Below are 26,104 nucleotides of genomic sequence, written 5' to 3'. Positions count from 1 at the left end.
TTCCTAATGTTTCTAAGAAGAAACAATGTTAAAATCTTAACACACCAAATATTAATTACAATATAATTACAAAGAGTTGTGTCAGTTTTTATAAGACTGACACAATCTTGGCTCTAGATTAAACTCTTCCCTCTTACCCTTGGGAAAACTGTTATCATTTCGTGAATAACCAAACTAATATATAACATCTTTGATGTTCATCCAAATGCTCACAGCTCTTTCAGTGTTTTTAAACATGAGTTACTAAAGCATCCACACAGCAAATGTCATCAAGGGAGTATACTTAATTCTGAGAAATATAATTGAAATCTATTCCCTTTAGTAGTTGGGATAATTATATAGCAAAAGTCTATACAATATGAGAATATCAAATTTTATTTGGAATATATTAAACAGATTAAAATATTTATTCTCCTATATTTTTGTGTGCAAAGTCTAAGGAGTAAAATATGGTACCAAATCACATCCACAAATCACTAGCCTGACTCCTGAAGGTTCACATCTCTGAATCTCCTTTCACCTTTGCTAGGTCAATGACCCAGCCAGCAGTATGATGAAAAATCAGTTAAATTCTTTTTAATCTCTAACATATCATTTACTATTTGAATTATCCATGATACATTGTTTCCATGATGTATTTTTAAATCTAGCTATGTTACCATGATGTTGATAATATTATCCAACTGTCTTTATTAAACATCAGTTTATATTTACAAATAAAAATGATTTTGTATTAACATTACTAAAAGTTTAATCAACTATACCAAAATAATATTTTTCCCAGACTAAGAAATTATAATTTGGGGATAATTCATTAATTTTACTATTTTCTTATCACTATGAAAACTACAGAAATAACCTAAGCTCCAGGTAAGCTGTAGCTTAGGATAAGTGAGGAGGGCTTAGAAGAACCCTTTTCGCTCTTTTTTTTTTTTTTCCTACTCTGGCTTTATAAATGTCATTGTGTGTGTGCTCTACTCCTCTTTTTAGTTGCCCATAAGTTCTCGAGGACAGAAGCTCTTCTTCATTCTATCATCTACCTCATTTATAGAAGAGGATCAATAAACATTGAGTAGATTAGGCCATAGAGGAAAAAAAACACTGGACTAGAGAGAGCAATACTGGGTATAGGTGCTAGGGAATAAGGCTCTGCTCTCTATATAATTATTCTTATTCCCATAACCTGGACTTCAAGTCCTATCTGTCATCCTCATTCTAACTATTCCATTCTCTGATATCTAGGATTGCCTTTTGTTTATTTAAGAATGAATCATTTATCAACTATAACTTCCTCTCTATTATGAAACTTATTGAGATCTTTGACCATTACCTAAAATTTTATAGAATTTTTCCAGAGAGTCATATTCTTAAATATCTTAGTAATATAGCACATTTGTATAATCTGTGCATTTTCTCTTCCACTTACTGTGTCCAAAGAATACCTAATCCATTTTTCTATGTTTTCCATCTATCTAGTCTACTCTAAAAATAACTATAAATTGGGCTACTTCTTAAATTTTACAAACATGCAATCTGTCACCTTTATGAAAGAGATGTTTGAGAGCATATTTAGTATTTTCATGATGTAAGCATCTCCATATTTCTTTTTTTGTTGTTGTTGTTTAATTTTTCTTTTTGTAGATGGACACAATATCTTTGTTTTATTTGTTTCTTTTTGTATGTGGTGGTGAGGATTGAACCCAGTGCCTCACACATGTGAGTCGAGCACTCAACCACTGAGCTACAACCCCAGCCCAGCATCTGCATATTTCTATAAAGGCATTCATTGATTTTTTCCCACAGTGGAATTCTGGATATTAAAAATGTTAAAGAATAGACTGCATAAAGCTGTTACTTCTTTTGTCTAGGATAAAAACATGAAAAAAAAAGTCTAGCCAAACCCTTTTAATTTCCAATGGATAGCTATTATAATGTGTTGCATTTCACATAACTCCCTCTGGACAATCTGCTGATTATTTAAGACAAACTAGGGCTTATCATCATGGAAGCCCATGTAAATATTTAACTGAGAAATTACTTAGAATTAACTGGTTCAGAATAGAATTTTGAAGTGTTTAACAAATATAGCAGATGTTTAGTAGAACTAATAGGGTAGATTAATTGCACTCAAACACATTTTCATTTGTGAGAAGAGGCAAGATATATTCATAACTTCTCAATTAAGGAAAGGGACTGAAGAAAAACTAGGAGTTTTGTTTTAAAGTATTACTTGCATCTACATGTCAGGAATGTTGCAGTACATATGATACCTAATGCCCACTTCAACAGAAATGTTATGTGAGTAAGTTGAGTTTAAGTATTATGATTATTACTTTAGAATATGCTTCACAGACTTGAAACATAAGATAAAGCAGAATCTGGATAAATTCTTAAAATACTAGGGGATTTTCTATTTTTCAAATATAATGTACAAAATTAAAATGGAAACAGAGTTTGTCTGTCTTTATAAAAATAGTCCTGCCTTTTATGTGAGAACAGAAAGAACAAATTTAAAGCTGGGAGCATCAGAATAAAATTTTGTTTTATATGTATACTTGGTCCTTTGGAAATAAATTATTCATTTTCAGGAAATACGTTTTATAAAGGTGAAGCAAATAAGTAAAACTACAATAGACATATGGCTCTTGTGCGAAGAGAGAAGTTATTTTCATTACAGTTTTGAGAAGTATAGTTCAAAGATATTTATGTCAATAAGTTAAAGGAATGACCCACTTTGAGTTATTTCATAGAATTATCATGACTCAAGAAAGAGTTTTCCTTAGGATGTGTAAGTATTCAGAAAACAAACTAATGTTTATATATAAAATCTGTCACTTTATGATAAGCAGTTGTCAGGGCACACTAGGAATAGATGTCTTCAAAATGAAGAACAATAGTGTCTTCCACATACTAAAAAAGCCCTTAGGAAGGTTCCCAGTAATGCTGATTAGGGAACAATAAGAAGAGCTGTCACTGGAGAGAAATCTTATGAAATAGTAGTGTGGACAGGAATGATTCAACCATTATCGGTTGCAGTAAACAAGGTCCCTAATTGGATGAACAATTTTATCCTACCTTTAACAATTTAAAATATAGAGGTCATATACAGTGCATTCAAGGCTTAACAATCCCATCTAATAACCCTGGAAGCATTTCCACATGGGATGCAATGGATTGTGATCATTCCCTGTAGCTGCAGGCATCCATTTAATAATAATCTTTTTCCATTTTTTTTCTGAACTCAGAACACACATTTCTTTTCATTATATAGATTATGAAATAGCTTCTTTTCAGTCACCATTCGTGCTGTAAAACTGGAACTATTATAAATTAAATAATACAGTGTACAGTCTGAATCAGGAATGCTGTGAGACATCTGAAATTCCCACAAACTTTTCTCCACTGGTGATTTTTAACTCCTATCCTGAGACTATCCATTTGTATGTTGTATATATATTCTCGATTCCTTTCTATTCCACATATTACCCAGCATTGAATTGCATTTAGCAGGTGTTGAATGGATGGATGACTGCTAAGATTTTGATTCTTTACACTTTGTACTTCTTCAGTAGAATATTGTCATAGCCACTGAAAATCCAATTTAGATAATTATATTCTTCATCCACAAATCCCACTTGATACCAAAATAACCCAAGTTATTTTTACTTCTTATGTGAGATAGATGCTGTACCTCCATTTTGAAGAGTTTGCCCTTCATTGGAGGAAGAAATATAACCTGAATTCTTTAATTTGTCTCACATTGATGAGGATTAACCACTTGCTTCTGAACAAAAGTGAACTAAAGAGATGAAGGTATCATACACATTATTAATTAGTAAGAAATAAAATTAATCAAGTTACTTAAAGTACTCATATCATTTCAAATAATCTGGTTTCATATTTGGTAATTATTCTTTATTCAGTTTAATTTATTTATCATAAACACTTTCTTATTTTGGTAACTTCACCTTTAATTTTCTTGATTATAACCAAATTTTTGTAGATTTGTTTTATTTTGGTTCTAACCTAATTAATGAAATGGCTAGATTTCAGTTAACTCAAGGCTCTGTTAACAGATTAAAAAGCTGGTAGGCTGTGGTCTGTCAAACTAATTTGTATCATCTGTTTTAACATGTATGCAAGGGAACATATAATAGGCTTAGTTTTAAAGTTAGTTTGATCATGGTAACTCTCTCGATTTTTGGACTGACTTTTCCATAAGTCACTGGCAACATGGAAACAGAGTTCTTCTGCAGACAGAAGGGACAATCGACACATATTCTGCTTTTAAATATCTTCTAAAGAATGGTCAACATAATAAAATGTAATCAAAATTTCATATACTTAGTAACTTTACATTTGAGCTATGCAACAAAGGTGACTGGACTGTAGGAAACAACCTAGTAATTTTAGGATTAAAAATTAAATCAGAGGATGAGACAGGAGGATTTCAAGTTAAATAACAGTCTCAGAAACATAGCAAGGTCCTAAGAAATTAGCTAGATCCTATATCAAAATTAAAAAAAAATAAAAATAAAAAAGGGCTGAGGACAGGGCATGGTGGTGCCCAGAAATTCTGAAGGCTGAGGTAGGAAGATTGTGAGTTTGAGACCAGCCTGCGCAAATTAGTGAGGCTCTAGACTACTTAGTGAGACTCTGTCTGAAAATAAAAAAAATAAAAATAAAGAGGGCTGGGGATGTGACTCAGGGTTCAATCCCTGGTACCAACAAAAAAACAAACAAATAAATTGGTATTGAAATAGTCACACCATGTAATAAGAGAAGAAAATTGCCCTATTCTCTAATAAAGAAATAATGAAAATGTACTAAAAGCATACATTGAAGTACTGTTCTCATTTTAACTTCTTTCTGCTGACCTACCTCCTATTTTTTAGGGTCTTCCATTTTGCATGGGAAGGATTAAGTTTGTAATAGTTTAAGTGTAAAGTTATGAAAGGATCAATGTTTGACTTTCAGTATCAAAGGAAGGATTGCTGAGTCCACACAAGACAGTGATCTGGAAGCCAGCTCTATGAAGAGAGGAGTGTTTCTATATATTGAGTGCTTAATTGTTCCATATCAGGAGATATCCTAATTTCCACGTTCCAGGAGGCACAAAGGAAGGGAGAAGTCTAGGGACAGTTCTGCCCCAAATGAAAGGGGATGCAGGGAATATCCTTTCCTGAAGGCATGAACAGTTCTCAAGGAAGCACGGGAAATAGCCAGACACCATTATTCTTGCTTTCCCACTTCTTAGGAAACTAAGAGGAATCCTAAAGGCTAATATGACTTCTCAGCAGCAACCCTGATGTCAGAGGACAACAGAGTGGAAACTTTGATTCTAAAGGAAACACTCTTCTGCCTGGAATTCTATACCATGACAAATTATCAATCAAGTGTGAGGGGAGAATAAAAACAGCCTAAGATATATTAAATATAAGAAAATTTAAGGTCTGGTTTTGTGATGCTCCTGTATCACTTTTCTCACTAAAGATTGCTTTAGCTATTCCGGGCCTCTTATTTTTCTAAATGAATTTCATGATTGCCTTTTCTAGTTCTATGAAGAATGTCATTGGGATTTTAATAGGGATTGCATTAAATCTGTAAAACACTTTTGGTAGTGTAGTCATTTTGACAATATTAATTCTGCCAAGACATGGGCGATCTTTCCATCTTCTAAGGTTTTCTTTAATTTCTTTCTTTAGAGTTCTGTGGTTTTCACTGTAGAGGTCTTTCACAGCTTTTGTTAGATTGATTCCCCAATTTATGTTTTTCGAGGCGATTGTGAATGGGATAGTTTTCTTGATTTCTCTTTCAGCTGATTCGTCACAAGTGTATAGGAATGCAACTGATTTAATTTTATATATTGCTACGTTGTTGAATTCATTATGAGTTCTAGAAGGTTTCTAGTGGATTTTTGGGTCTTCTAAATATAGAATGATGTCATTGGCTAATAGGCATAGTATTAACTCTTCTTTTCCTATTTGTATCCCTTTAATTTCTTTCTTTTGTCTAATGGCTGGAGTTTCAAACACTATGTTAAATGGGACTGGTGAATGAAGACATCCCTATCTTATTCCAGTTTTTAGAGGAAATGCTTTCAGTTTTTCTCTGTTTAAAAAGATGTTGGCCTTGAGTTTAGCATAGATAGCTTTTATAATGTTGAGATATATTCCTACTATCCATAGTTTTTCTAGTGTTTTGAGCATGAATGGATGCTGAATTTCATCAAATGGTTTTTCTGCATCTATTAAGATAATCATGTGATTTTTGTCTTTGAGACTATTTATGTGGTGAATTACATTTATTGATTTCCCCATGTTGAACCAACACTGCATCCCTGGAATAGAAGACACACAGACACACCCACATAAATACAATGATCTCATCCTAGACAAAAGAACCATAAGCATACAGTGCAGAAAATATAGCCTCCTCAACAAATGGTGCTGGGAAAATTGGAAATCCACAGGTAATAGAATGAAACTGAATGCCTATCCCTCATCCAGCACAGAAGTCAACTCTTAAATGGATTAAAGACCTAGGCATTAGACCAGAGGCCCTGAGCATATTAGAAGAAAAAGTAGGCTCAACTCTCTGTCATATTGGCTTAGGAACCAACCTCCTCAAAAAGAATTCTAAAGTACAAGAGGTAAAATAAAAAATCAATAAATGGGATGGTATCAAACTAAAAAGCTTCTTCACAGCAAAGGAAATAATTAAGAATGTGAACAGAGATCCCTCAGAATGGAAGAAAAACTTTACCATCTATGCCTTGGTTAAGGCATTGATTTCCAGGATATACAGGGTATACAAAGAACTTGAAATACTTAAGATCAGAAAAATAAATAACCCAATCAATAATTGGGCAAAGGAACTAAACAGGCACTTCACAGAAGAAATACAAATGGTCAAAAAATATGAAAAAATATTCAACATCTTTAGCAATTACAGAAATGGAAATTAGAACTGCATTGAGATTCCAATTCACTCCAGTCATAATGGCAATTGTAAAAATTATAAAGAATACAAGTAACAATAAATGTTGGCAAGGATGCAGAGAGAAAGGTATTCTCATATATTATTGGTGGGACTCCAAATTGGTGCAACCACTATGAAAAGCAGCATATAGATTTTTTGGAAAACTTGTAATGAAACCTCCTTTTAACCCAGTTATCTCACTCCTCTATCTTTATCCTTTGGATAAAGGACTTAAAAACAGCATACTACTGCGACTAGCCACATCCATGTTTATAGCAGCTTAACTCACAATAGGTAAGCTATGGAAACAACCTCGATGTTCTTCAATAGATGAATGAATAAAGAAAATGTGGTATATATACACAATGGAATATTACTCAGCCATAAAGAGGAATGAAATAATAGCATTTGCCAGTAAATGGATGGAACTGAAGAATTTTAGGCTAACCGAAATAAGCCAATTCCAAAAAACCAAAGGCTGAATGTTCTTTCTGATATGTGAATGCCAACCCAAAACAAGGGAGGGTTGGGAGGGGAATAATAAAAAGCCATTGGATTAGACAAAGGAAATGGAGCGGGAATAGGAAAGACAATAGAACTAATCGGACATAACTTTCTTAGCCTTGTATTTGAATATATGATCAGAGTAACTCCCCAACATGTATAAACACAAAAGTGGGATACATTCTACTGTCATGTATAACTAAAAAGAACAATTTTTAAAAAAGAAAATTTACTTTTACATTATTTTCATAATTTGCTGGAATGTATGTTCACATAAATGAAGAAATAAAACCAAGAAAGGGAGATGACAGGAAAAGCAGCAGCAGTGGAATCAATTGGAAGAAAAATAAAGAGAGTCACAGAATGAAACATCTACCATTGGCCTATAAAGCTACTGAGGATACAGTAATAGGTCTGAATGGTGCTCCCATCAAACAAGTGACAATGAGAAAAGCTGGGTGGGGGAGGTAATCACAGGGAAAACAGACTATTATATACTCTGGAAAACAAAATGAGAACTAACAAAAACCACAACAAAAACAAAGTATTCAGAAAGGAAAAGTATACTACTTGGCTCTACAAATAACATTCATAGTCATAAAAATGTAGACATTTTAAATTTCTAAGACAAAAATAGTATTATAACTCTACTAACCGCTCAACTGTAGCTGGACATCAAGGCTGTTTCTTTTACTACTATGAACAATGCTGAAGGCATAGCCTTGGATGTGCACGATTTCTCACTCACAATTTGAGTGAGATTTTCTATTGCTATATTTTCTGGTTCTCAGCAAATTTGAAATTTTGCTACAATGTCAAATTGCCCTCCATAGAAATTGTAGCCACACACATTTTACCCTGAATATTTGTGTTTCTCCACAATTTTTTTGTCAACATAGTATATTATCAAGCTTTTTATCTATTTACAGTCTTTTAAGTGAAAAATAGTGTGTCCGAGGGGTTTTGGTTTACATTTGATTTGTAAGCATCAAATGAGTTTAGATTTCTTTTATATGTTCAAGAGTTTCTTTTTCATTCATTTTTTTATAAACTCTTTTTCACATTCTTGTCCAGTTTTTCTTTTAAACTGGGTTATTTGTCTTTTTAATAAGAATTTATTATGATATATGTAGTAAATATTTTTTTCCAATTGCCCATTTGATTTAATGCCTTTAAAAAAACATACAGGAGTTTTTTTTGCTTCTACTATCAAATATACTAGCTGTTTTCATTTATGCCTTTTTTATATTTAAAAAAGTTTTTTGTTTGCCAATCATTTTTAAAATTCCAATATTTTCTAGAGGACTTGTCTTATTATTTACTTTTTACCCTTAAAATCTTGGTCCATCCAGTATTTTTACTGGCATAGTTGTCACGAGGGATCCAATTTTGTTTTTCCAAATGCTACACAGCTCTCCCTAATCCATTTATTATAATGATATTTTTATTATGAGCTTTTCACAGTAGAATGCTTGGTTTTAACTTCACAAATGTATTGATTAGAAAAGTATAATAATTTTATTTAACACACTAAAGGCAAATAAGCTGATTTTTAAAGGTTACTTATTGCATGCATATTCAACTTTAGCACTTAAAATAGTTGAAAACTGCCTTAATTTTCATATCTGGCAACTTATCCTAGAGCACACAGAAGACAATTTTCCATTAGCATTAATAGAAGCTATTCCTACATTGCAATAATTTGCTACTAATTTGGATAACAGAGACTGGCTATTATTATCGTGTATAGTATACTTATAATCACTGCTTTATCATTAGACTCAATTTGTACTTATTGGTGACAGAATCAAGAAGATGGACTCTACAGATTTAATAAACCTTGTTAATGCTGCACATCATTTCAGAAAAATGCCAGGGTAGCTTCTTAAATATCGAATAGCTAATTCTTTAAACATGATATCAGTCAGAATTTTCTATGAATAAAGAATGAATTATATGGTAAATTTTGGTAATTTGTGCACTTACTAATGAAAAAACTTATTGCATTACTTACTGGCTTTTTGTGATGTTAAGTGGGAAAACATGTCCCAGCAGTTTTGATGCTAACAGAAAGACTGATCCTTGGAAATGTTACTGAAACTTAATTAAATACATCTGAGAACTAATTTCATTTCTGTGAAAATTATATTGCAGCTCAATGGACAAATCAGTCTATATACAAATATTTCTTTAAATATAACCTCTAAGAAACAGAGTTTAACTATCAATCTAGATAATTGCATCATTTTGCAGACTGAATAAGTTAAGGCTGTGTCAGCATAACTCAAATTCAGTGCAAATTACATTCATGAGATTGATCATGACATGTCACATAGACCCCAGGATGTTCTAGTGTCCCTTTTCCACTTATTAGATTAGTTTCATGGATTGGAGGTACTCTAAAAACAGACCATGAAGCTTTCAAAGACAAGAATAAACTACCTCATTTTCAATTTTCCAATTAAACATTAGAATGTTGGCAAGTAAATTTTAATTAGTGTTTCCATAATATTTCAATGAAATAAAGCAATCAGAAAGTCACTTTTAAGCTTTGAAAAAAAAGTAATTAGTGTATCTAATGAATCAATCAAAATAATTCTCAAATATAGTAAATTTGAATGAGTTATAACAAGCAAAAAATTAAAAAAGGAAAAGGATAATACCAACAACATATAAAAATATTCTTGTATTTGCACAGAACTAAAAGGCAGAAGCCCTACTGCAAGATTTCATTATCATTTATCAGCATTTCAACAAGTCCTTTGATGACTTCCACACACTCACAGTAATAAATTATAAAGGAAATAAGAGAATTGACATTTATTGAATACCTGCTAGAGTCAGAACTTCACTAGTCACTCTACGTATATGATATTATTAACTTTTAGCAACTCTAAGAAATAGACTTGTTCTTTTTTTTTACAGATGAGAAGATAAATACCTAAGATAATGTTACAAATAAATGATGAAGTTGAGCTTCTGACTCAAATATCTCTGAACCTCAAAACTCTATTCTACTTCTAATATGTTGGACTTCCTCTCCTAAAGAAATCTTTGGAGCTAAGGACATATTTGAATATGCTTCAACTGATCTTATGAATGGGAATTCCAATCAATATTATCAGACTTAAGACATGGGGTGGCACTTGATATTTTTGATATGTGAAGATATTAAGCTTACAAGAATATATTATATGGGGAAACTAAGAAGTGGACGTGAAATTGAGTGACATTCTATAAGAAGTGAAATAATTAATCAACATCATAGACTAGAGTGAAATAAGACTAGCAAAACACCAGAAGAAGAGTCCTCAAGGATTAGAGCTGATTAGATGCTGAAAGGGTCAGCTACAATTAGCAGTAGTATGACCAACAAAAGAGCAACAATTTGCTAATTTCGGGGGGTAGGGGGAGAACGAGTGCTGGTTATTGGCAACAATTCTCTATGAGTCTTTTGAATTTCTATTTGTCCTGTGAGTGAGGTGCTAAATCCTCTATGTCCTATCTTTCTACCCTTCAGGAGGAGGCTGAGCCAAAAGAAGTCTTGGAGAATAAAAATTTAATTCTGCTTCAGCCACCTGGATGTTTTTGTTGTCTTGATATGGTCCTAGATAAAGAAAAGATGACTTCTTGATTTGGAACACTGCTTGCTCAGCTCCCATGAGCCAAACTGGGGGGCAGAACGGATCTCTGACAGTTTTATGAAATATACCCATATCCTTGTTGGTGTGCCTCCAGTTAAGGAGAAAGTTCAATAAAGAAACTTAGTGAGAAAATCATATGCTTTTCTAAGGTAGACCTAAGTAATTTATGGGATTCGTTCAGTTTGTGGAATCTGGGATTCTGGAACACACGGTTGAGGTCAATACCACAGGTTGGCTCATCTATCTGCTTCTATCTGCTTGAAGTCCTATTAACAATTTAATTAAATGGCGTAGGAGACAAACTGAACAGTTTTGGTTCTAGCCTGTGCTGGTAACATTAATCCAGGAGGTTGATGGGAGTGCATATTCAGGAAAACATGCCAGAAGCCAAGATGGTATAGAAATAAGAAATGGGTCTTTTCTGTTTCTTTCCAAGGGTCTTTTCTGTTTCTGCATGTTTTGAGAAGGGGGTAGAAACTGCCCTTTTGTACTGGACTATTTGTGTTGTGTGTGTGTTGGGGTGGTAGAATGGTGCTAGGGATTGAACACAGGCCTCATGCATGGTACACGGGAGCCCTGCACTCCCAGTCCTGGACCATCTTTTTCAGGATACTTAGATAGTAAAGCAAAGGGTTTATTTGCTGTTTAAGATAGTAAAGACAATGTCTGCCTCTGGGCAAAGGATGCTTCCTGGTAGTCCATTATAAAAATATTTGGATTCCCTAAGATTGAATTTATTTAGTTCTGATACAAACACACTATAGATGCAGCAACTGCCAGGGGGTGCTCCTGGAACTTGGGGCAAGGGAAAAAACAACAAACAAACAGTTGCACATTTCAGGATAGAAAATGAATTTCTTGACTTTATAACCCAGTGTTTCTTTAATCTTATCTCAAAATGTGACTTTATTAATTGTTTCAACAATATTCTGGTCAAGTCTATAGAATATTGAACAGAAGACAGAATTGTTTAATAAAGTATATTTTCAGTTGCTCTCAAACAGCGTGACTTTCAAATTGATCCAACATGATTGGTAGTAAGTGATATCACAATAGTTACCTTTGAATGCTGCCAGTTTGGGAAGAGGTGCTAAATTAATTTTAAATTAATTAGCCTTGGTAGCTACAAAGAGGATCAACTACATTGATCCTCACTGTGACATTCAAGTCAGTGATTTTATTATTTTCTGTGGATATTTCACTGAAGCATTTGGTGATATTTTACTTTAATAATGTTTTTGTCAGTGAAAGATATTTGTTTCCAGTACTTATGAAGAAGAAATATTTATTGAGTACCTAAACTGCATCAAATACTTTCAGTTTCTGTGGATGCAGCTATAAATAAGATAGACAAGGCTCTTGTCCTCATGGAGGTTATACTGGTGGTAGAAAAGAGAATAATCTAGTATTCACCTCCATTTAATAGTATTACTAAAACAAAAGAATTCTACCCATAAAGACAATGGTTTTACTAAAGTTCTCTTTAATTGTTTCTCTTGATCTTTGCATTCATTTCTATTGATATTTTTGCCATTCATGTTAGCACAATTGCAATATTAACAATAATGGATAAGAGTGTTTACTAGAAGCTCATCATTGTTCTAAAATCTTTACATATGTAATTCATGAAATCATCACTAAGAAAACATGCATTAGGAAACATTGCCCTACTTTACAGATGATAAAACTAAGACAGAAAAGTCCAGTAATGGTCAGGTTCAAACAAAGGCAGGCTGGATCCAGGGTAAGGATAATGCCTAAGATATGCTGCCTTCAGTTTCAGTTTATTAAAATCAGTGGAACACTTGATTGGAATGAATATAATTCTAATGTGTTTAAAGAGCAATTGCTTTTGAATTTTACTTTATGGATCAATATAAGGATCAATCGTAAAGATTTTTAAAATGTTTAAATAGGATGAAATTAAATTAAACTAATGTTAATGTGGATATATGGCTTAAATAAATATGTACTTTATTACATATAATTTTCAAACACTTTTGCCCAGTTCATCATTTTCTAATGTCATTTCAGATGTATTTTAATTTATTTTCCTAGATTGCTGAGTATTCCAACATAAAATAAAATCATTCTTTTATGAATCCCAAATTGCCAATGCATTTCACTTCTAGGAAAAGAAAGTTTACTGTCCACGTTTAAAATGCATAATTTAGACATTCGATGAAAACAATTTGAAGTGTCTTTTGAAACAGAAGCAAACAATAAACAGAAAGGCAGAAGGAGCTATTCTGAAATCATTCATGTAATGAAAGATATATAAATCACCTCCATGTCAAATGAGCTGACTATAAGTTTTTCCAAAACATAAATCTTCTCTGAGGCTAAAACATAAATCTTTTTAAGGCCTTAAGCATCAACTTGACTGTATTTTTGCACAGAATAGATAAAAATAACTTTATGTTATAGAAACAGCTTCTATTTTAATCAACTAATTCACTCATAAATCTTTTGCCAAGAAATAAAAAAAAGAACTGATTTTTAAAAAGAATTTCAACTGCCTTTTTTCTACTAGCCCACAGTACCCTAAAAATCCCAATATTCAATTGGATCACTAGTTTCAGAAAATTGAAAATAAATTAAATAATGATTATGCAACTTCTTAAGACTAATAGTATTGATTCAAATTTAGGCAACTCAGGAAAAACATGTAAATCTCAGATTTTGATAAATGAGAAATTTAAAATAATTTCCCCATTAATCACTATGCTACATGACATATATTTATATGCACATATTAATATGAATAATACTTACATGCTATAGAGCATATGCATTTATTCTAGTCAGAACAGAAAGAAGAATTATGCTCTTTGGGCATATAATAAGAATCTTTCTATTTTATTTACCTAAAATGAGATGGTTATAGTTTCTTATGAATTTTAGTAAGAAAGCATTATTTGGTGGTTGAGTCCATGACTTAAATATATTGAAGCAAGTAACTATTTAAATTATAACATAAAATTCAAGTAAAAATTATTTCCTTTGAAATATCTTGGTGTTTGTGAATAACATCAACATAATTACATTTGTACAAACACTTGTAGACAATTTATATACTAATTGCAAGACATCAGTTTAAAAATTATCAACTTTAACCAACTGATTGCTTAAGCCAGATAAGTTCCATGGAAGCAATAAACATAGCATTGTTTATTTTCTGTATTCCCAGTATTAGTGCAGAATCTAGCATGTAGAAAGCATTCAACTAAGGGAATTTGTAGAAGGGAGGGAGAATGGACAGGAAGGGACTATGTAACTTAGTAAACAATTATTGTTTTTTCTCCTTGTATGTACCAAGTTAGAAAAAGAACTGTTCCAAGACATTCCCTATGTGAATACTGTGTGATCTTTTGAGCATTAGGACCATCTGCTAATTGAGTGTCATTTGATTTATAAATGACCAGATGAGATTTTTCTCTCAGTTGCTTATGATATTTAAGGTAGTTTTCTTAGAACGAAAGCTATGCTCTTCTCTGTGTCTAATTTTCACTTAAGCTGGATTTATCTGGGCCCCAAGGAGCTGGCATTTAAGTATCATTTAGTAAGCATGTCTACAGCACTTCTGCTGCTGACTGACTTAACCTTTGGCTTCTGTGTAAACATTTGGTGCCATCTGGATGAGTATTTAATAACTTCCCAAAGAGACATGGCCAGAGCAACACAGTCATCTTCCTGGGAACTAAAATTAGTGGATGTATTACACAAAATAGCACTGTCCTACCTTCACCTGTCTTTCTTCTAACATGACACGCAAAGTCCAGAAGAGGAAAGAGGGAAGGAGGCAGGGTATTAGCCAACTGGCTCACTTCAGTCATTGTCCCTCTCTTGCTTCTGAAACTGCAGCCATGTATTTTAGTAAGAAATTACTGCCAAAACAGCAGTACACTGTTTGTTTGAAGGGAATTTTGATCTAGTAGGTAATAGGATATTGAGCATATACAATTTTAAGAAGCTATAAAGAAACTACAGAGAAACTACATTTACACAAAATGAAGATTTCTTTGAACAACAAATGAAAAGTAACCTAAGAATTGGAGCTTATTATAACCTGAATATTTAAATTTAAGAATTTATGTCTGATATTTAAATGTAGGAAAATTTAAGTTAGAATACCATAAAACATTAAAATCTTCATTATCTGAATCCGCTTTTAATTTAAATTTTCATTATGATCTTAGATAAATTACATTTTGATCAAGAAAATTTGGAAGCTTATGATAAAGGTTTTTCTTATTCAGAGATGGTTTTAGCTCACATAAATCTAGTAAATTTAGTAAATTATAAATATCAGCAGAAGAGATACTTTAAATTTATCATCAACTCACTGGTTAAGTGTCATCTTGAAATTAATTACTCAATTATTCCACAATCAGAATATAATAAGGAAAACACTGATTCTAAATATGGTTTTATTAGCATATTATTTGAAATAATTTTAAAAGGAAATTTTTATTTTTTTAAATCTTTATTTTGCTTATTTATTTTTATGTGGTGCTGAAGCTTGAACCCAGCACCTTGCACATACTAGGCAAGCGCTCCACTGCTAAGCCACAACCCCAGCCCCAGTAAATCTTTATTTTTTAATAAGCTATTTAAAAGTTGTTTTTCTAATCTGTCACTATTGTGGCTGAAGACATGACAATGATATTAGAAGGAGGACCATTCTAGGTATGGTGGTGTTGTGATTTGGATATTAGGTAGTCTCCAAAAGCTCAAGTGTGAGACAACATGAGAATATTCAGAGGTGAAATGATTGGATTATGAGTCTTAACTTAATCAGTGGATAAGTCCACTGATATGGATTAACTGGACAGTAACCATGGGCGGGTAGGGTGTAACTTAAAGAAGCAGGTCACTGGGGGAGTGTCTTTGAGGTTTATATTTTGTCCTATGTGAGCAGAGCTCTCTCTCTGCTTCCTGATTGCTGTGTCCTGAACTGCCTTTCTTCGCCATGCCCTTCTGCTATGATGTTCTGCCTCATATTAGGCCAAGAGCTATGAAATTGGCCAGTCATGGACTGAATCTCTGAAACTGTGAGCCAAAATAAATTTTTCCTCCTTTAAGTTCTTATCAGGCCTTCTGGTCACAGCAATGCCAAGGCTGACTAACACAGATAGCAACCAAAGAACTTGTAAAAAAGTATAATTAATGATTATAATAAAAAACTCACAAAATGGATTGAATGGTTGAATGAAAATGAGAAAAGTATGAGTGAACCTCACAGTAGTTCACAAGAAATGATCTATTTCTGAGAAGATTAAATGGAAAAAATAAACAGAGTTTTACGGAGAAGTGCAGCATTATTAACAAAATCTAACATATGTGTAACTGGCATCCCAGAAGAAAAAGGAGATTATGGAACAGAAAATATATCTGATGAAATAAAGAATAAATATTCCCCAAATATGTGAAAGTTATAAATTTGCAAATATGAGAAAATCATCAGGACAAATTTAAAGGCAAGCACACCTAGATGCATCATAATCAAATTCCTACAAAACAATGAGAAAAAGAAGAATATTGAAAGCAGCCTAAGAAAAATGGGGCATTGCACATAGAAGACAATTTGTGAATGAACTGTTGACTTCTCAACAGAAATAATGAAGGCTCGAAGAGAATACTCTGAAATAATCAGAGGAAAGCAAGAAAGAGAGAGAGGGAGGGAAGGGAATAAAAGGAATGGGAAAGAGAAGAAAAAGAAACTGTTAATCCACAATTCCATACCCTTCATGAATCTGGTAAAATATTCATCGTTAACAAGTAGAGTTTATTCTAGGACAGCAAGGATGGTTCACTCTCAGAAGATATATAAGGAAGTTTATAGCAGTCAGTTATTCAAGATGAAGAACATATAATGATTTTAATAGATGCAGAGAAAGCTACAAAATATCTAGTCCAAGTAAAACTTCAGGCACACCAGAAACAGAAGGAACATTTCTTTAATCAAATAATAATTTAAAAAAACCCTAAGAACAAAATGAAGCAAATCCATGCTTAATATAAAACTTTAGAGCATTCATACGGAGAAAGTCCAATACTACCATCTTCTTTACTCATGTTTCTCTAAACCACCCCCAGAATAGACAAACAAAAGGACAATCATATTTAATGTGAAACTTCAGAGCCTCCATATCAAGGCCAAGGAAAAGACTGGGTAATAAGAATGGCTATCTTGTAAGGAAGAGATAAATGGTCACAATTTGAGGATAGTGGGGTTATCCAAAGTAAATATGAGGCTATATAGACAAACCACTAGAACTATTTCTATATTTTTAGTAAGATTGCAAATAAAGGCCAATACACAAACAAAAATATTATGAGAAAGGGATGTATCTTTCTGCGATTTGGAAAAATCAACTGTCCCAGAATAATTTTTGGAGGACTCTGTTCAATCCTCCACTAATTTGTAAAGTTTCCTTTTTTTCCCATATTTTGAGGGCCCATATGTGCTTACAATTCTGGGCTCTGTGGGTTTTAAAAACCAAAATGTCTAAGAATGTTAAATATTGTGGAGATGTGATTTCTGTGAGAATTCTCTTAAACTGTTAAAAGTTCTGATAATTAGCATAGCCACTTTGGAGAGAGTAATCAGGTAGCATTTTGCTAAACTGGAAAAGGATACACTTTCTTGCCCAAATGACTTCACTTGTTTATAACTTAGGAAAAAAAAAAAAACTCATTCATGTGCATGATAGGCAAGCACAAATATATTTATTGTACATTGTTAGCAAAAGAAAAAAAAATGGAAGAAACCCAAATGTTTACCAATATAAAAATGCCTAGTGGTATGGTTCTATGTTGGAAGACTATAGACCAGTTAAAATGAATGAGCCTCATCTACAGCATCATGGATAAATAGCTCAAAAACAGTATGATAAGGAAAAACAATGCAAACATTTATTTACAAAAGAATACCACTGTTTAAAGGAAAATGCAAAGTATACATCTTACTTTACCTGCATAGCTCTTGAGGTAAATGTGTAGTAATGCTAACATCATAACCAATTTTGTAGCTCTTTCAGGATGAAAAGAAAGAACAAGCATTTAATAATATTTTTGTTTGTTAAAAAATGTGAAGTAAATGTTGCAGGTCGCTAACCACGGTTTATTTTAGATAGCCAATACATAGTGGATATTGCGCATTACATAATCTCTAAGTAGTTTTTAATTTGAATTTTATACTCTGAGCTAGACATACTACCCTGATGGCATGCCCCAGCGTGCTTTTATCCCCTGCTACCCTGCATCACATGCTCACATACCACCCACCTATGGCAGGACCTTAATTTTTTTTAAATATCTTTTTTAAAAATTTGTTTTTATATGGTGCTGAGGATTAAACCCAGTACTTCACACATGTGGGGCAAATGCTCTACCACTGAGCCACAACCCCAGCCCAAGATCTTCATTTCTAAAGATCAGTTTCCAGATAAAAGGAAGTTGAGTTTAAAAAAGTTAATTTTTATAATAATTTGACACTTTGTTCATATTTATTATTTTTTAACCTTGATTTTAAATAATATTTGCTGTAGAAGTTAAAATTTTTAGGTTTAGCATTAGTCAGGCATTTGAATATTGGGTATGCCACTTACCATCTCTGTAGTCTTGGGCAAGGCTTATAGATTCTCTGGTCCTATGTTCACTTACATGGGATGTGGTAATAATCATTTTATGTCTCACAGGGTTGCTTAAGAAATGGTTTAGATAACACATAGGGAGCACTTAATAAATGTTTGCTATTGGGCTAGGGGTGTTACTCAGTAGTGGAGAGCATGCCTAGCATGCACAAGGCTCTAGGTTCAATGCCCAGCATACACACACACACACACACACACACACACACACACAATGTACCATTTGTTGTTATTATTAGTAGAATTATTATTACTATGGCTATTACTACTATCACTTAGAATTAAACAAAACATGTTTTGTTAATTTTAAATGGGTATCAGTTTGATATATAAAAATCATAAGGAAAGGATGATCAGTCAATTAACTTACATCAGGTAGGAAAATTTTATATTTACTTCTTTAGAACTTCAAAATGACACTTATTGTAAGTGTCTGTAGTAGCTTACTATGTTTATACAATAGTTAATTTAGTACCAAACTAATTAGTAAATCTGGCATCTTCCAAAAAGGGGTTGAAAAGAAATCAAAGTGATTTGATTAAATTTTGCATTTTCAACCAGCTGTGTTTGCTGAAAATATGACTAGCAAGAAATACATAGAAGTGTATTTTGGGTGGCAAGCATAGCTTTGTTTGTTTTTTTTTCCTACTAAGCTGAAAAGAGTTTCATTTCTTCTTGCCATATCTTTAGAGGACATTTTATAAAAGAAAAAAAAAGTATTTAGGGAAGAATCTTGGACATTGTTTTATAAACTACTTTCCAGATATTCTGCTTACAGATTCACAAGGTTGTTCTTGAGCCTATTCCTTAATGTTTTGTTGTTAGAATAATCTGGAAAGAACATAAAGTAAAGAAGATAACTAGGAAGATGGAGAACCACTGATCTACAAAACAAGGCAGTGTGACTCAAAGTCTTATCTAAGGATCAGCATCATCTGCATTCCCTAGAAACTTGCTAAAAATATAGAATTTCAAGTCTCACCCCAGATTTACAGAATATTCATTTGAACAAGACCACTGAGTGGCTCCTATGTGCATTAAGTATTTTTAATTATTTTTTTACAGTTGCAGATGGGCACAATACCTTTGTTTCATTTATTTATTTTTATGTGGTGCTGAGGATCAAACCCAGTGCCTCACACATGCTTGGCAAGTGGTCTCCTACTTAGCTACACTCCAACCCCAAGTTTTAAGAAGTATTAAGGCAGCTGAGCCTGCTGACGTATGTGGATGGCTGAGTTAAGGCTGTAGTTAAAGGCATATTCCTAGCCCTAATCCCCTCTACTTAACCAAGCAGGCTTCAATCTTAAATTGGTTTTCTTGGGATGCCTCCCTAATGGAAAGAAAGTAATAAAGAAATATTTCTTCATTACTATGTATTAAGTTAAATATGAAAAGAAAATTAGACATCTCCAATGGTCTAAAAAATTTTTTCTAGGTAGATGAAAACTTATTCCATTATAGTTTCTACAAACCAAGGTTTTCAACTCCAGATGCAGTTTTAGATCTATCTGGGAAGATTTAAAACATAGTGGTTCCCCATTAGATCTACTGAGTTAAAAGTTCTGGGGGTAGAGCCCCAATATTTTTGTATTTTAATGCTCTCCTGTGGATTTTGGTATACAACAGTTTTGAGAATCACTATGGATTAACTCTTAAGTTTACTGACTTCTATATATCACCATCTCATTAAATCCAAATTAAGTTCAGTCAGTCACTTTGGCTTTCTAAAAACAATTACTAATGACTTCAATTATACTAAGCTGTTTATAAGGTAAACTAAATATTTAGTACATGGTATATCTTTATTCATTTCAATTCTTCCCTATTTTATGATAACAGTTAATTATTTATGTTAGTAAAGGAAGTAACAGTAAGCATGTACAATAATAGTCCCCAAACAATATTAACATTTTACTTTATGAAGTAGAACACTAATTTCATAGTGTTTTTGCCTTGTCATATCTTTGACAAACATAAAAAATAGCTTGTATTCCCTAAGTGAATCCAAGCTGTAAGGTAGAAAGAGATATCCATAAAGGTGTTCCTTGGCAGAAAGAAATCAGTTGTTATGAAAAACTCACTGAGTAGATAAAGTCCATTGAAATTTTCTGGGCAAAGGGCCAAAATTAAATTTCAGTTGAAATGGTACACAGATTGCATAGTGGTCTTCAAACATGAGCTGAAAATTACTAGGAAATCAAACAATTAAGTGAAATGGTTGGGCATGTAACTTAGCTGAAGAAAACAGGCACGTGTCTTGAATGAAATGAGCAGCCTTACCTCTACATCACTGCCAAATATATATTTTTAATTCCAGAAAGTACAAAAAATTGGAGTATTATGCAGGTTAAACTTCATGTAAAATAGGTTTTATTCATATCTTGAAAATAAAATCTTAAATTATAGAATACCCTTGTGAATTGAATTTGGTTGTTCCCAAGTAAGTCACAGATTATTGGAATAAGACATTATTAGCCTACTGTTCATAATGGAATTTTCAAGTACAAAGATAAAATACAAATGTTATCCCAATCACCAAACCTTTGAGTTACCGTGCTTTGCTGACAGGGAGAATCCGTCCAGACTAAAGAAAGACTTCTGTAAGCCTGTCTTTCTATGATCAGGAGAGGCCTTTGAATGCTGATGATTTAATGTTTAATTTATGTCATTAGGTAATATTGACATAAAATTCAAGAGACCTAAGGCTACAAATGATCTTACAAAAATAAAAATAAAAGACTCTTTTCTACCAAGCTTAGAATCTTTCTGAGACCAAATCTTTAAGTTAAATGAGACTGTTCACTGGCCTCTGAAGAAAATTTATAATATTAAATTGTATCTAAATATAAAACCATTATATATTTATGATTAAATGCTTAATAAATGATGATGATCATTTAATTGAGAACAATCCCATTATGTTCACATGATAAACACATCTGGTTTATTGGTCACCATTTTACCATTTGGAAACTTAGGAATAAATCTAGTAGGAAAATAACAATGGTAGTAGACAGGCATGGTGGACTATAACAATCAGCTTAAATAGGTAGGGTTTGGGTAATTATAGTTTGCTTTGTTCCTTTATAGTTTCCAGACAAAGTAGAACTACTTTGCTTCCATTTACTTTTAATACAATTTTTATTTAAAAAAGAATACTTAATCAAACATTTAAGGGACACAATTATGAACTCTTTGAAGATAGAAAAAATTGCTCAGGGTAGATACTGATTATAGGCTTTCATAGTAACTATCTGTATGACCTCAGGTTAAGTACTTCACTATTAAGAGAATATACCCCATATTTAAAATGTGGAGGTTTGGCTAGATGTACTCTAATGTCATTATCATTTTTTAAAATACTCTGTGATTCAAATTCTAGTTTAGCCATGATGTGGTATAAATAATAAGCAATAAATAGATTTCAATTTTAAATTTTGAATTCAAGAATACTTACAGTTAAGGCTGTTGATCCTGGAGGCCCCATGTCTCCCTAAAATAGATGAAAGAAAGTTAAAATTATCAATAATCCCTCTTTTGCACATTATTTGTAAGTTTCTGAGTGTATAGAAGCAATACCTGTAGATAAATATTGAAGGACAGAAAAACTGAATTTATCTTGATAAAAGTCTCTGCAGGATGAAAAATGTGTGTCCTTTAGTTCTCATGATATAAAAATTGCCTTATGCACCCACATGCTTTTTGCAGCAGCCGAGATTGTTTTGAAAAGCTAAAATAATCTAATTTTCTGTTCTTTTGACTACTAATTCAAAATTAGGAAAAAATATCTTTTCAAATATGGTTACTTGCCAATGGAGCAGCTGGGAAGTGTCACAGTGACAGATAATTTTTCTGACAAAGTTAGTATAAGGATCAGCAGAAATAATAAGTGGATCTCCCCTCTTCATGCCTCCAGCTGCAAGAAACAGTTCTCACGGCCTCTTCTAAGCTCTGCTGAATTGGCATTGCCCTTGCAAGAGGCAACTGTAAGAGGCTCTGCCTATATTTAAGTGGCTCTGCATATATTTATGTATATTCAAATGATGAAATTGCTTTTCTGACCTATATGAATACAAATTTTCAGGTGTATATGTTAATAAGGCATTAAAAATCTTTTAAAAAATGGTTAATTTAAAAGTTCACTATTTTCCACTGTGTCACTTCTGTGCTTATTGTCTCAGGAACTCTATTTCATAAGAACTCTCAATCATTCTGACTGACCATCCTTGCTTATGGTTCTTGTTTAGTTGAACATTATGGGGTTCATAAGTCTATCCTGTATGGCAAAGGGCACTAGGATTTCGTATTCTCCTTTTGAGAGTAGCCTTAACTTCTTTTTTTTTTCTCACTAAATTTAGCTAACTTAGAAGTCAAGACTTACTAAATTGTGTTTCATTTTTTGGTGTGGGGGGGAAACTGAATTAAAATAATTGATAATTGTTAAGGGATATTGCTGTAGCTTAAGTTAGTCACTAAGAACAAATTTACAAGATCACCTTCGATGCAGAGATAAATGTTGAAGATAGATAAGGATTTTTAAATGTGCTGAAAGCCGAGAACAAAATACAGTGTAAAACATACACATTAACAATTTTCATCAAGTTGAGGTCACCTAATGACCTTATTCAACACGACTCTTGCTTGTACTATTCCTTAATTCTCTTTTCAAGGTTACTGCCAATAGACCATTAACAAATAGCGTATGGGAAAATGTGGCAGGAAATGGAGCATTTAGACTAAGACTGAGATTTCAAGTTAGATTCTTTACTCCCAAAGCCACCTGCTTCACAGTTATGGTGGCAGCTCAGTATTGTTGGCTGAGTTCCCCAATATAAGACACCTTTGCTAATTTAAGATTGACTACAGCATGCTGTTAAGCAAGGGTAAGAAAAGGGAAATCTTATAAACACCAGTTAAGTCAACTAGCAATTGCACATTTAGTCTCCTCAAACTAATTAAATGAACCAAAAGGCTTTGTTATTGTTGATATGCTTTTAATGTCTTTGGTTAGTTTTAAAATGTTTTTGGCCATTAAATGGTATCAACAAGAAGTCACTGCACAGGTTTCTGATGTTTTCTTAAGAAAAGGTTGACACATTTTTGGTAATACAATACCTTTTCTCCTTTTGGACCAGGTGGACCACGAGGACCCAAGTCACCCTTCAAACCCTACACAAAGAAGATAACCAATATGATTTTTTAATACAGGTCATAGAAAGATTCAATTTCAAACAAGTCATTAGTAACAAAATAAATCATAATTTACTGAACTCCCAAATCCCATTCTTCCTTTTGTGGTATAGAGAAAAATAAAGACAACTGGCACTAAAATGATAAGCAACATCTGCGCTGTGGTGGGTACAGATACATTAAATCAGCACGAGTTCTCAATACTGCATATTTGTGCAACTTTGCTTCCTGCTAAAATGACATTAATTCACCATCTGGGAGAACATCATTTAGATCTATATGAGCTTTTAAGTATCCACTTTGGATTAAATTTGTGGATGTTGTAAATACCTCTGATTTAGCATTGATTTGGCCTTTATAAAGCTTGCCAAAATATTCAAGAGTTAAATCAAAAACATTTTTACATCTCTATCAAGAAATTTAATTGTGGGGAAAAAGGAATGAAGGATGCATTCTTTTTCTGTCAATCACAATGCGGAGCTAAAATGTAATCCCTTTCCTGTTTTAAAGTGTGCTTTAGTGTTCTAATTCCTTTCTTTTTTAAAACCTGGATTTATAAAGATATCAAGTGGGACTACAAAAGACATAGACAGAATATCAGATAAATATTTTCATGAATCCTCTGGACTCTTTGGTGTTTTCATGGGTATTTAGTTGATCTGACTTGGAAATGACAGCTTTCGTGAATGCCACAATAGATTTCACTGGAGGAGATCAGTTCTACAGCTGAAAGTATTCACAGTGTAAATGGAAAGAAAGTTAGATAGACATATCCTCACTGCGTGGTAAATAGAAAGAAAAATCTTCCTTCATCCTTTAATTTAACACATTGGGTGAGTGAAGAACAATGATGGAAAAAGGAAATATTCTGAAGCCACACTACACATAGTAAATCCAAGTGTCTTACTGTTGCTCACTCAGGGATCCAGCTATTACTACCCTGACATTTTGTAATGAATAAATAGTGCCAAATGCCAGAATATGTAGCTACTCAATCCAAAACCAGAAATGGATAGAAGGAAACAAAAGAAAACCAGATACTTAAAATAATCTTGTTGCAGAGAGCATGTGGAAACTTGAATTTTATACATTAAAAAAAAAGTTTTAATGAATGAAAACAACATCTAACTGTCCAAAAGATTTTGTATAGTTGTATAAATGCTTTCTGAACAAAAACCATAGTTATATATATTTTTTCTATCATTATTCTGGAATAGTTACAAAAATAAAGAGTAAAAAATAAATAAATATATTTAAGATTTATTATTATTATTTGACATATCCATTGCTTCCAAAATCATATATGTTTTCAGAGTAAAACTTGGCAACAGCATACCTAACTACATGGGGGAAGACAATCGTCATTTCTGGGAATAGATTTTTATCATCCATTCATCCATTTATCCAATAAACATGTACTATATCACTGGTGTGCACTCACTCTTCTAGACTTCAATCTGCACTGTCCATTACAATACCTCAAGCACAGGTAGTTCTGAACTCTTAAAATGGGACTATTTGAACTGAGATGTGCTATGAAAGTAAAATATCATTAGGTTTCTAATATTTGCTGTAAGAATGTAAAATACTTCATTAATAAATTTTATATCAATGATGTGTTGAAATGGCAACATTTGAATATAATGAAATAACTGAAATATATTTTTAAAAGTAGCTTCAACTGCCTTATATTTTTTTTGCCTTTTCTGATATGGCTGCTAAAAAATGTAATATATGTTTGTCTTGAATTTGTGGCTTTCATTATATTTCTATTGGATAATACTGTCTTAGAGAAATAAAAAGAATCAGAAGTTGTTAAATATTCTCTCCATAACCTCCTTTCAATCAGGTTTTCCTCAGCCCTCTTGTCAATGAGCTCTAAACTTCACCCTGCTTTCTGTCCTTGGCATGCTCAGGCCAGTTATAGCAAGAATCTTCCTAAGTCCATTTAGGAAAAATCTCCCACCCTTGATATCTGTTTGTCATCCTCTTTCTTTGCTATCTAAGTTACTGGCCTTTGTTTAGTAAGAATTTTCTTATATCAGGTCATCCAAGAATCACCCCACCCTTGATATCTCCTCTTATGAAGTTTCTATCCACTGGCCCCCTTTTCTCTACTTATTAACT

At 32.7% G+C, this 26,104-nt stretch overlaps 1 protein-coding gene across 7 annotated transcripts in view; it reads right to left on the bottom strand.

Annotated features, from left to right (window-relative positions):
* Positions 1 to 26,104, bottom strand: part of Col19a1 (collagen type XIX alpha 1 chain) — a 327,672-nt gene that overhangs the window by 153,483 nt on the left and 148,085 nt on the right. For all 7 annotated transcript variants that reach the window (XM_058578798.1, XM_058578800.1, XM_058578801.1 and 4 more), the window contains 2 exons: positions 23,903 to 23,956; positions 22,245 to 22,280 (listed from right to left, as the gene is read on the bottom strand). In XM_058578798.1, the coding sequence (XP_058434781.1) occupies positions 22,245 to 22,280; positions 23,903 to 23,956 (90 nt within the window). The remainder of the gene's footprint in view (positions 1 to 22,244; positions 22,281 to 23,902; positions 23,957 to 26,104) is intronic.

The sequence above is a fragment of the Marmota monax genome, unplaced genomic scaffold (genome assembly GCF_021218885.2).
Source record: "Marmota monax isolate L192 unplaced genomic scaffold, Marmota_monax_Labrador192_F-V1.1 WCK01_AAM20220418_F8-fsc00091, whole genome shotgun sequence".
Lineage (NCBI taxonomy): Eukaryota > Metazoa > Chordata > Mammalia > Rodentia > Sciuridae > Marmota > Marmota monax.
This window is presented reverse-complemented; position numbering and strand designations above follow the sequence as displayed.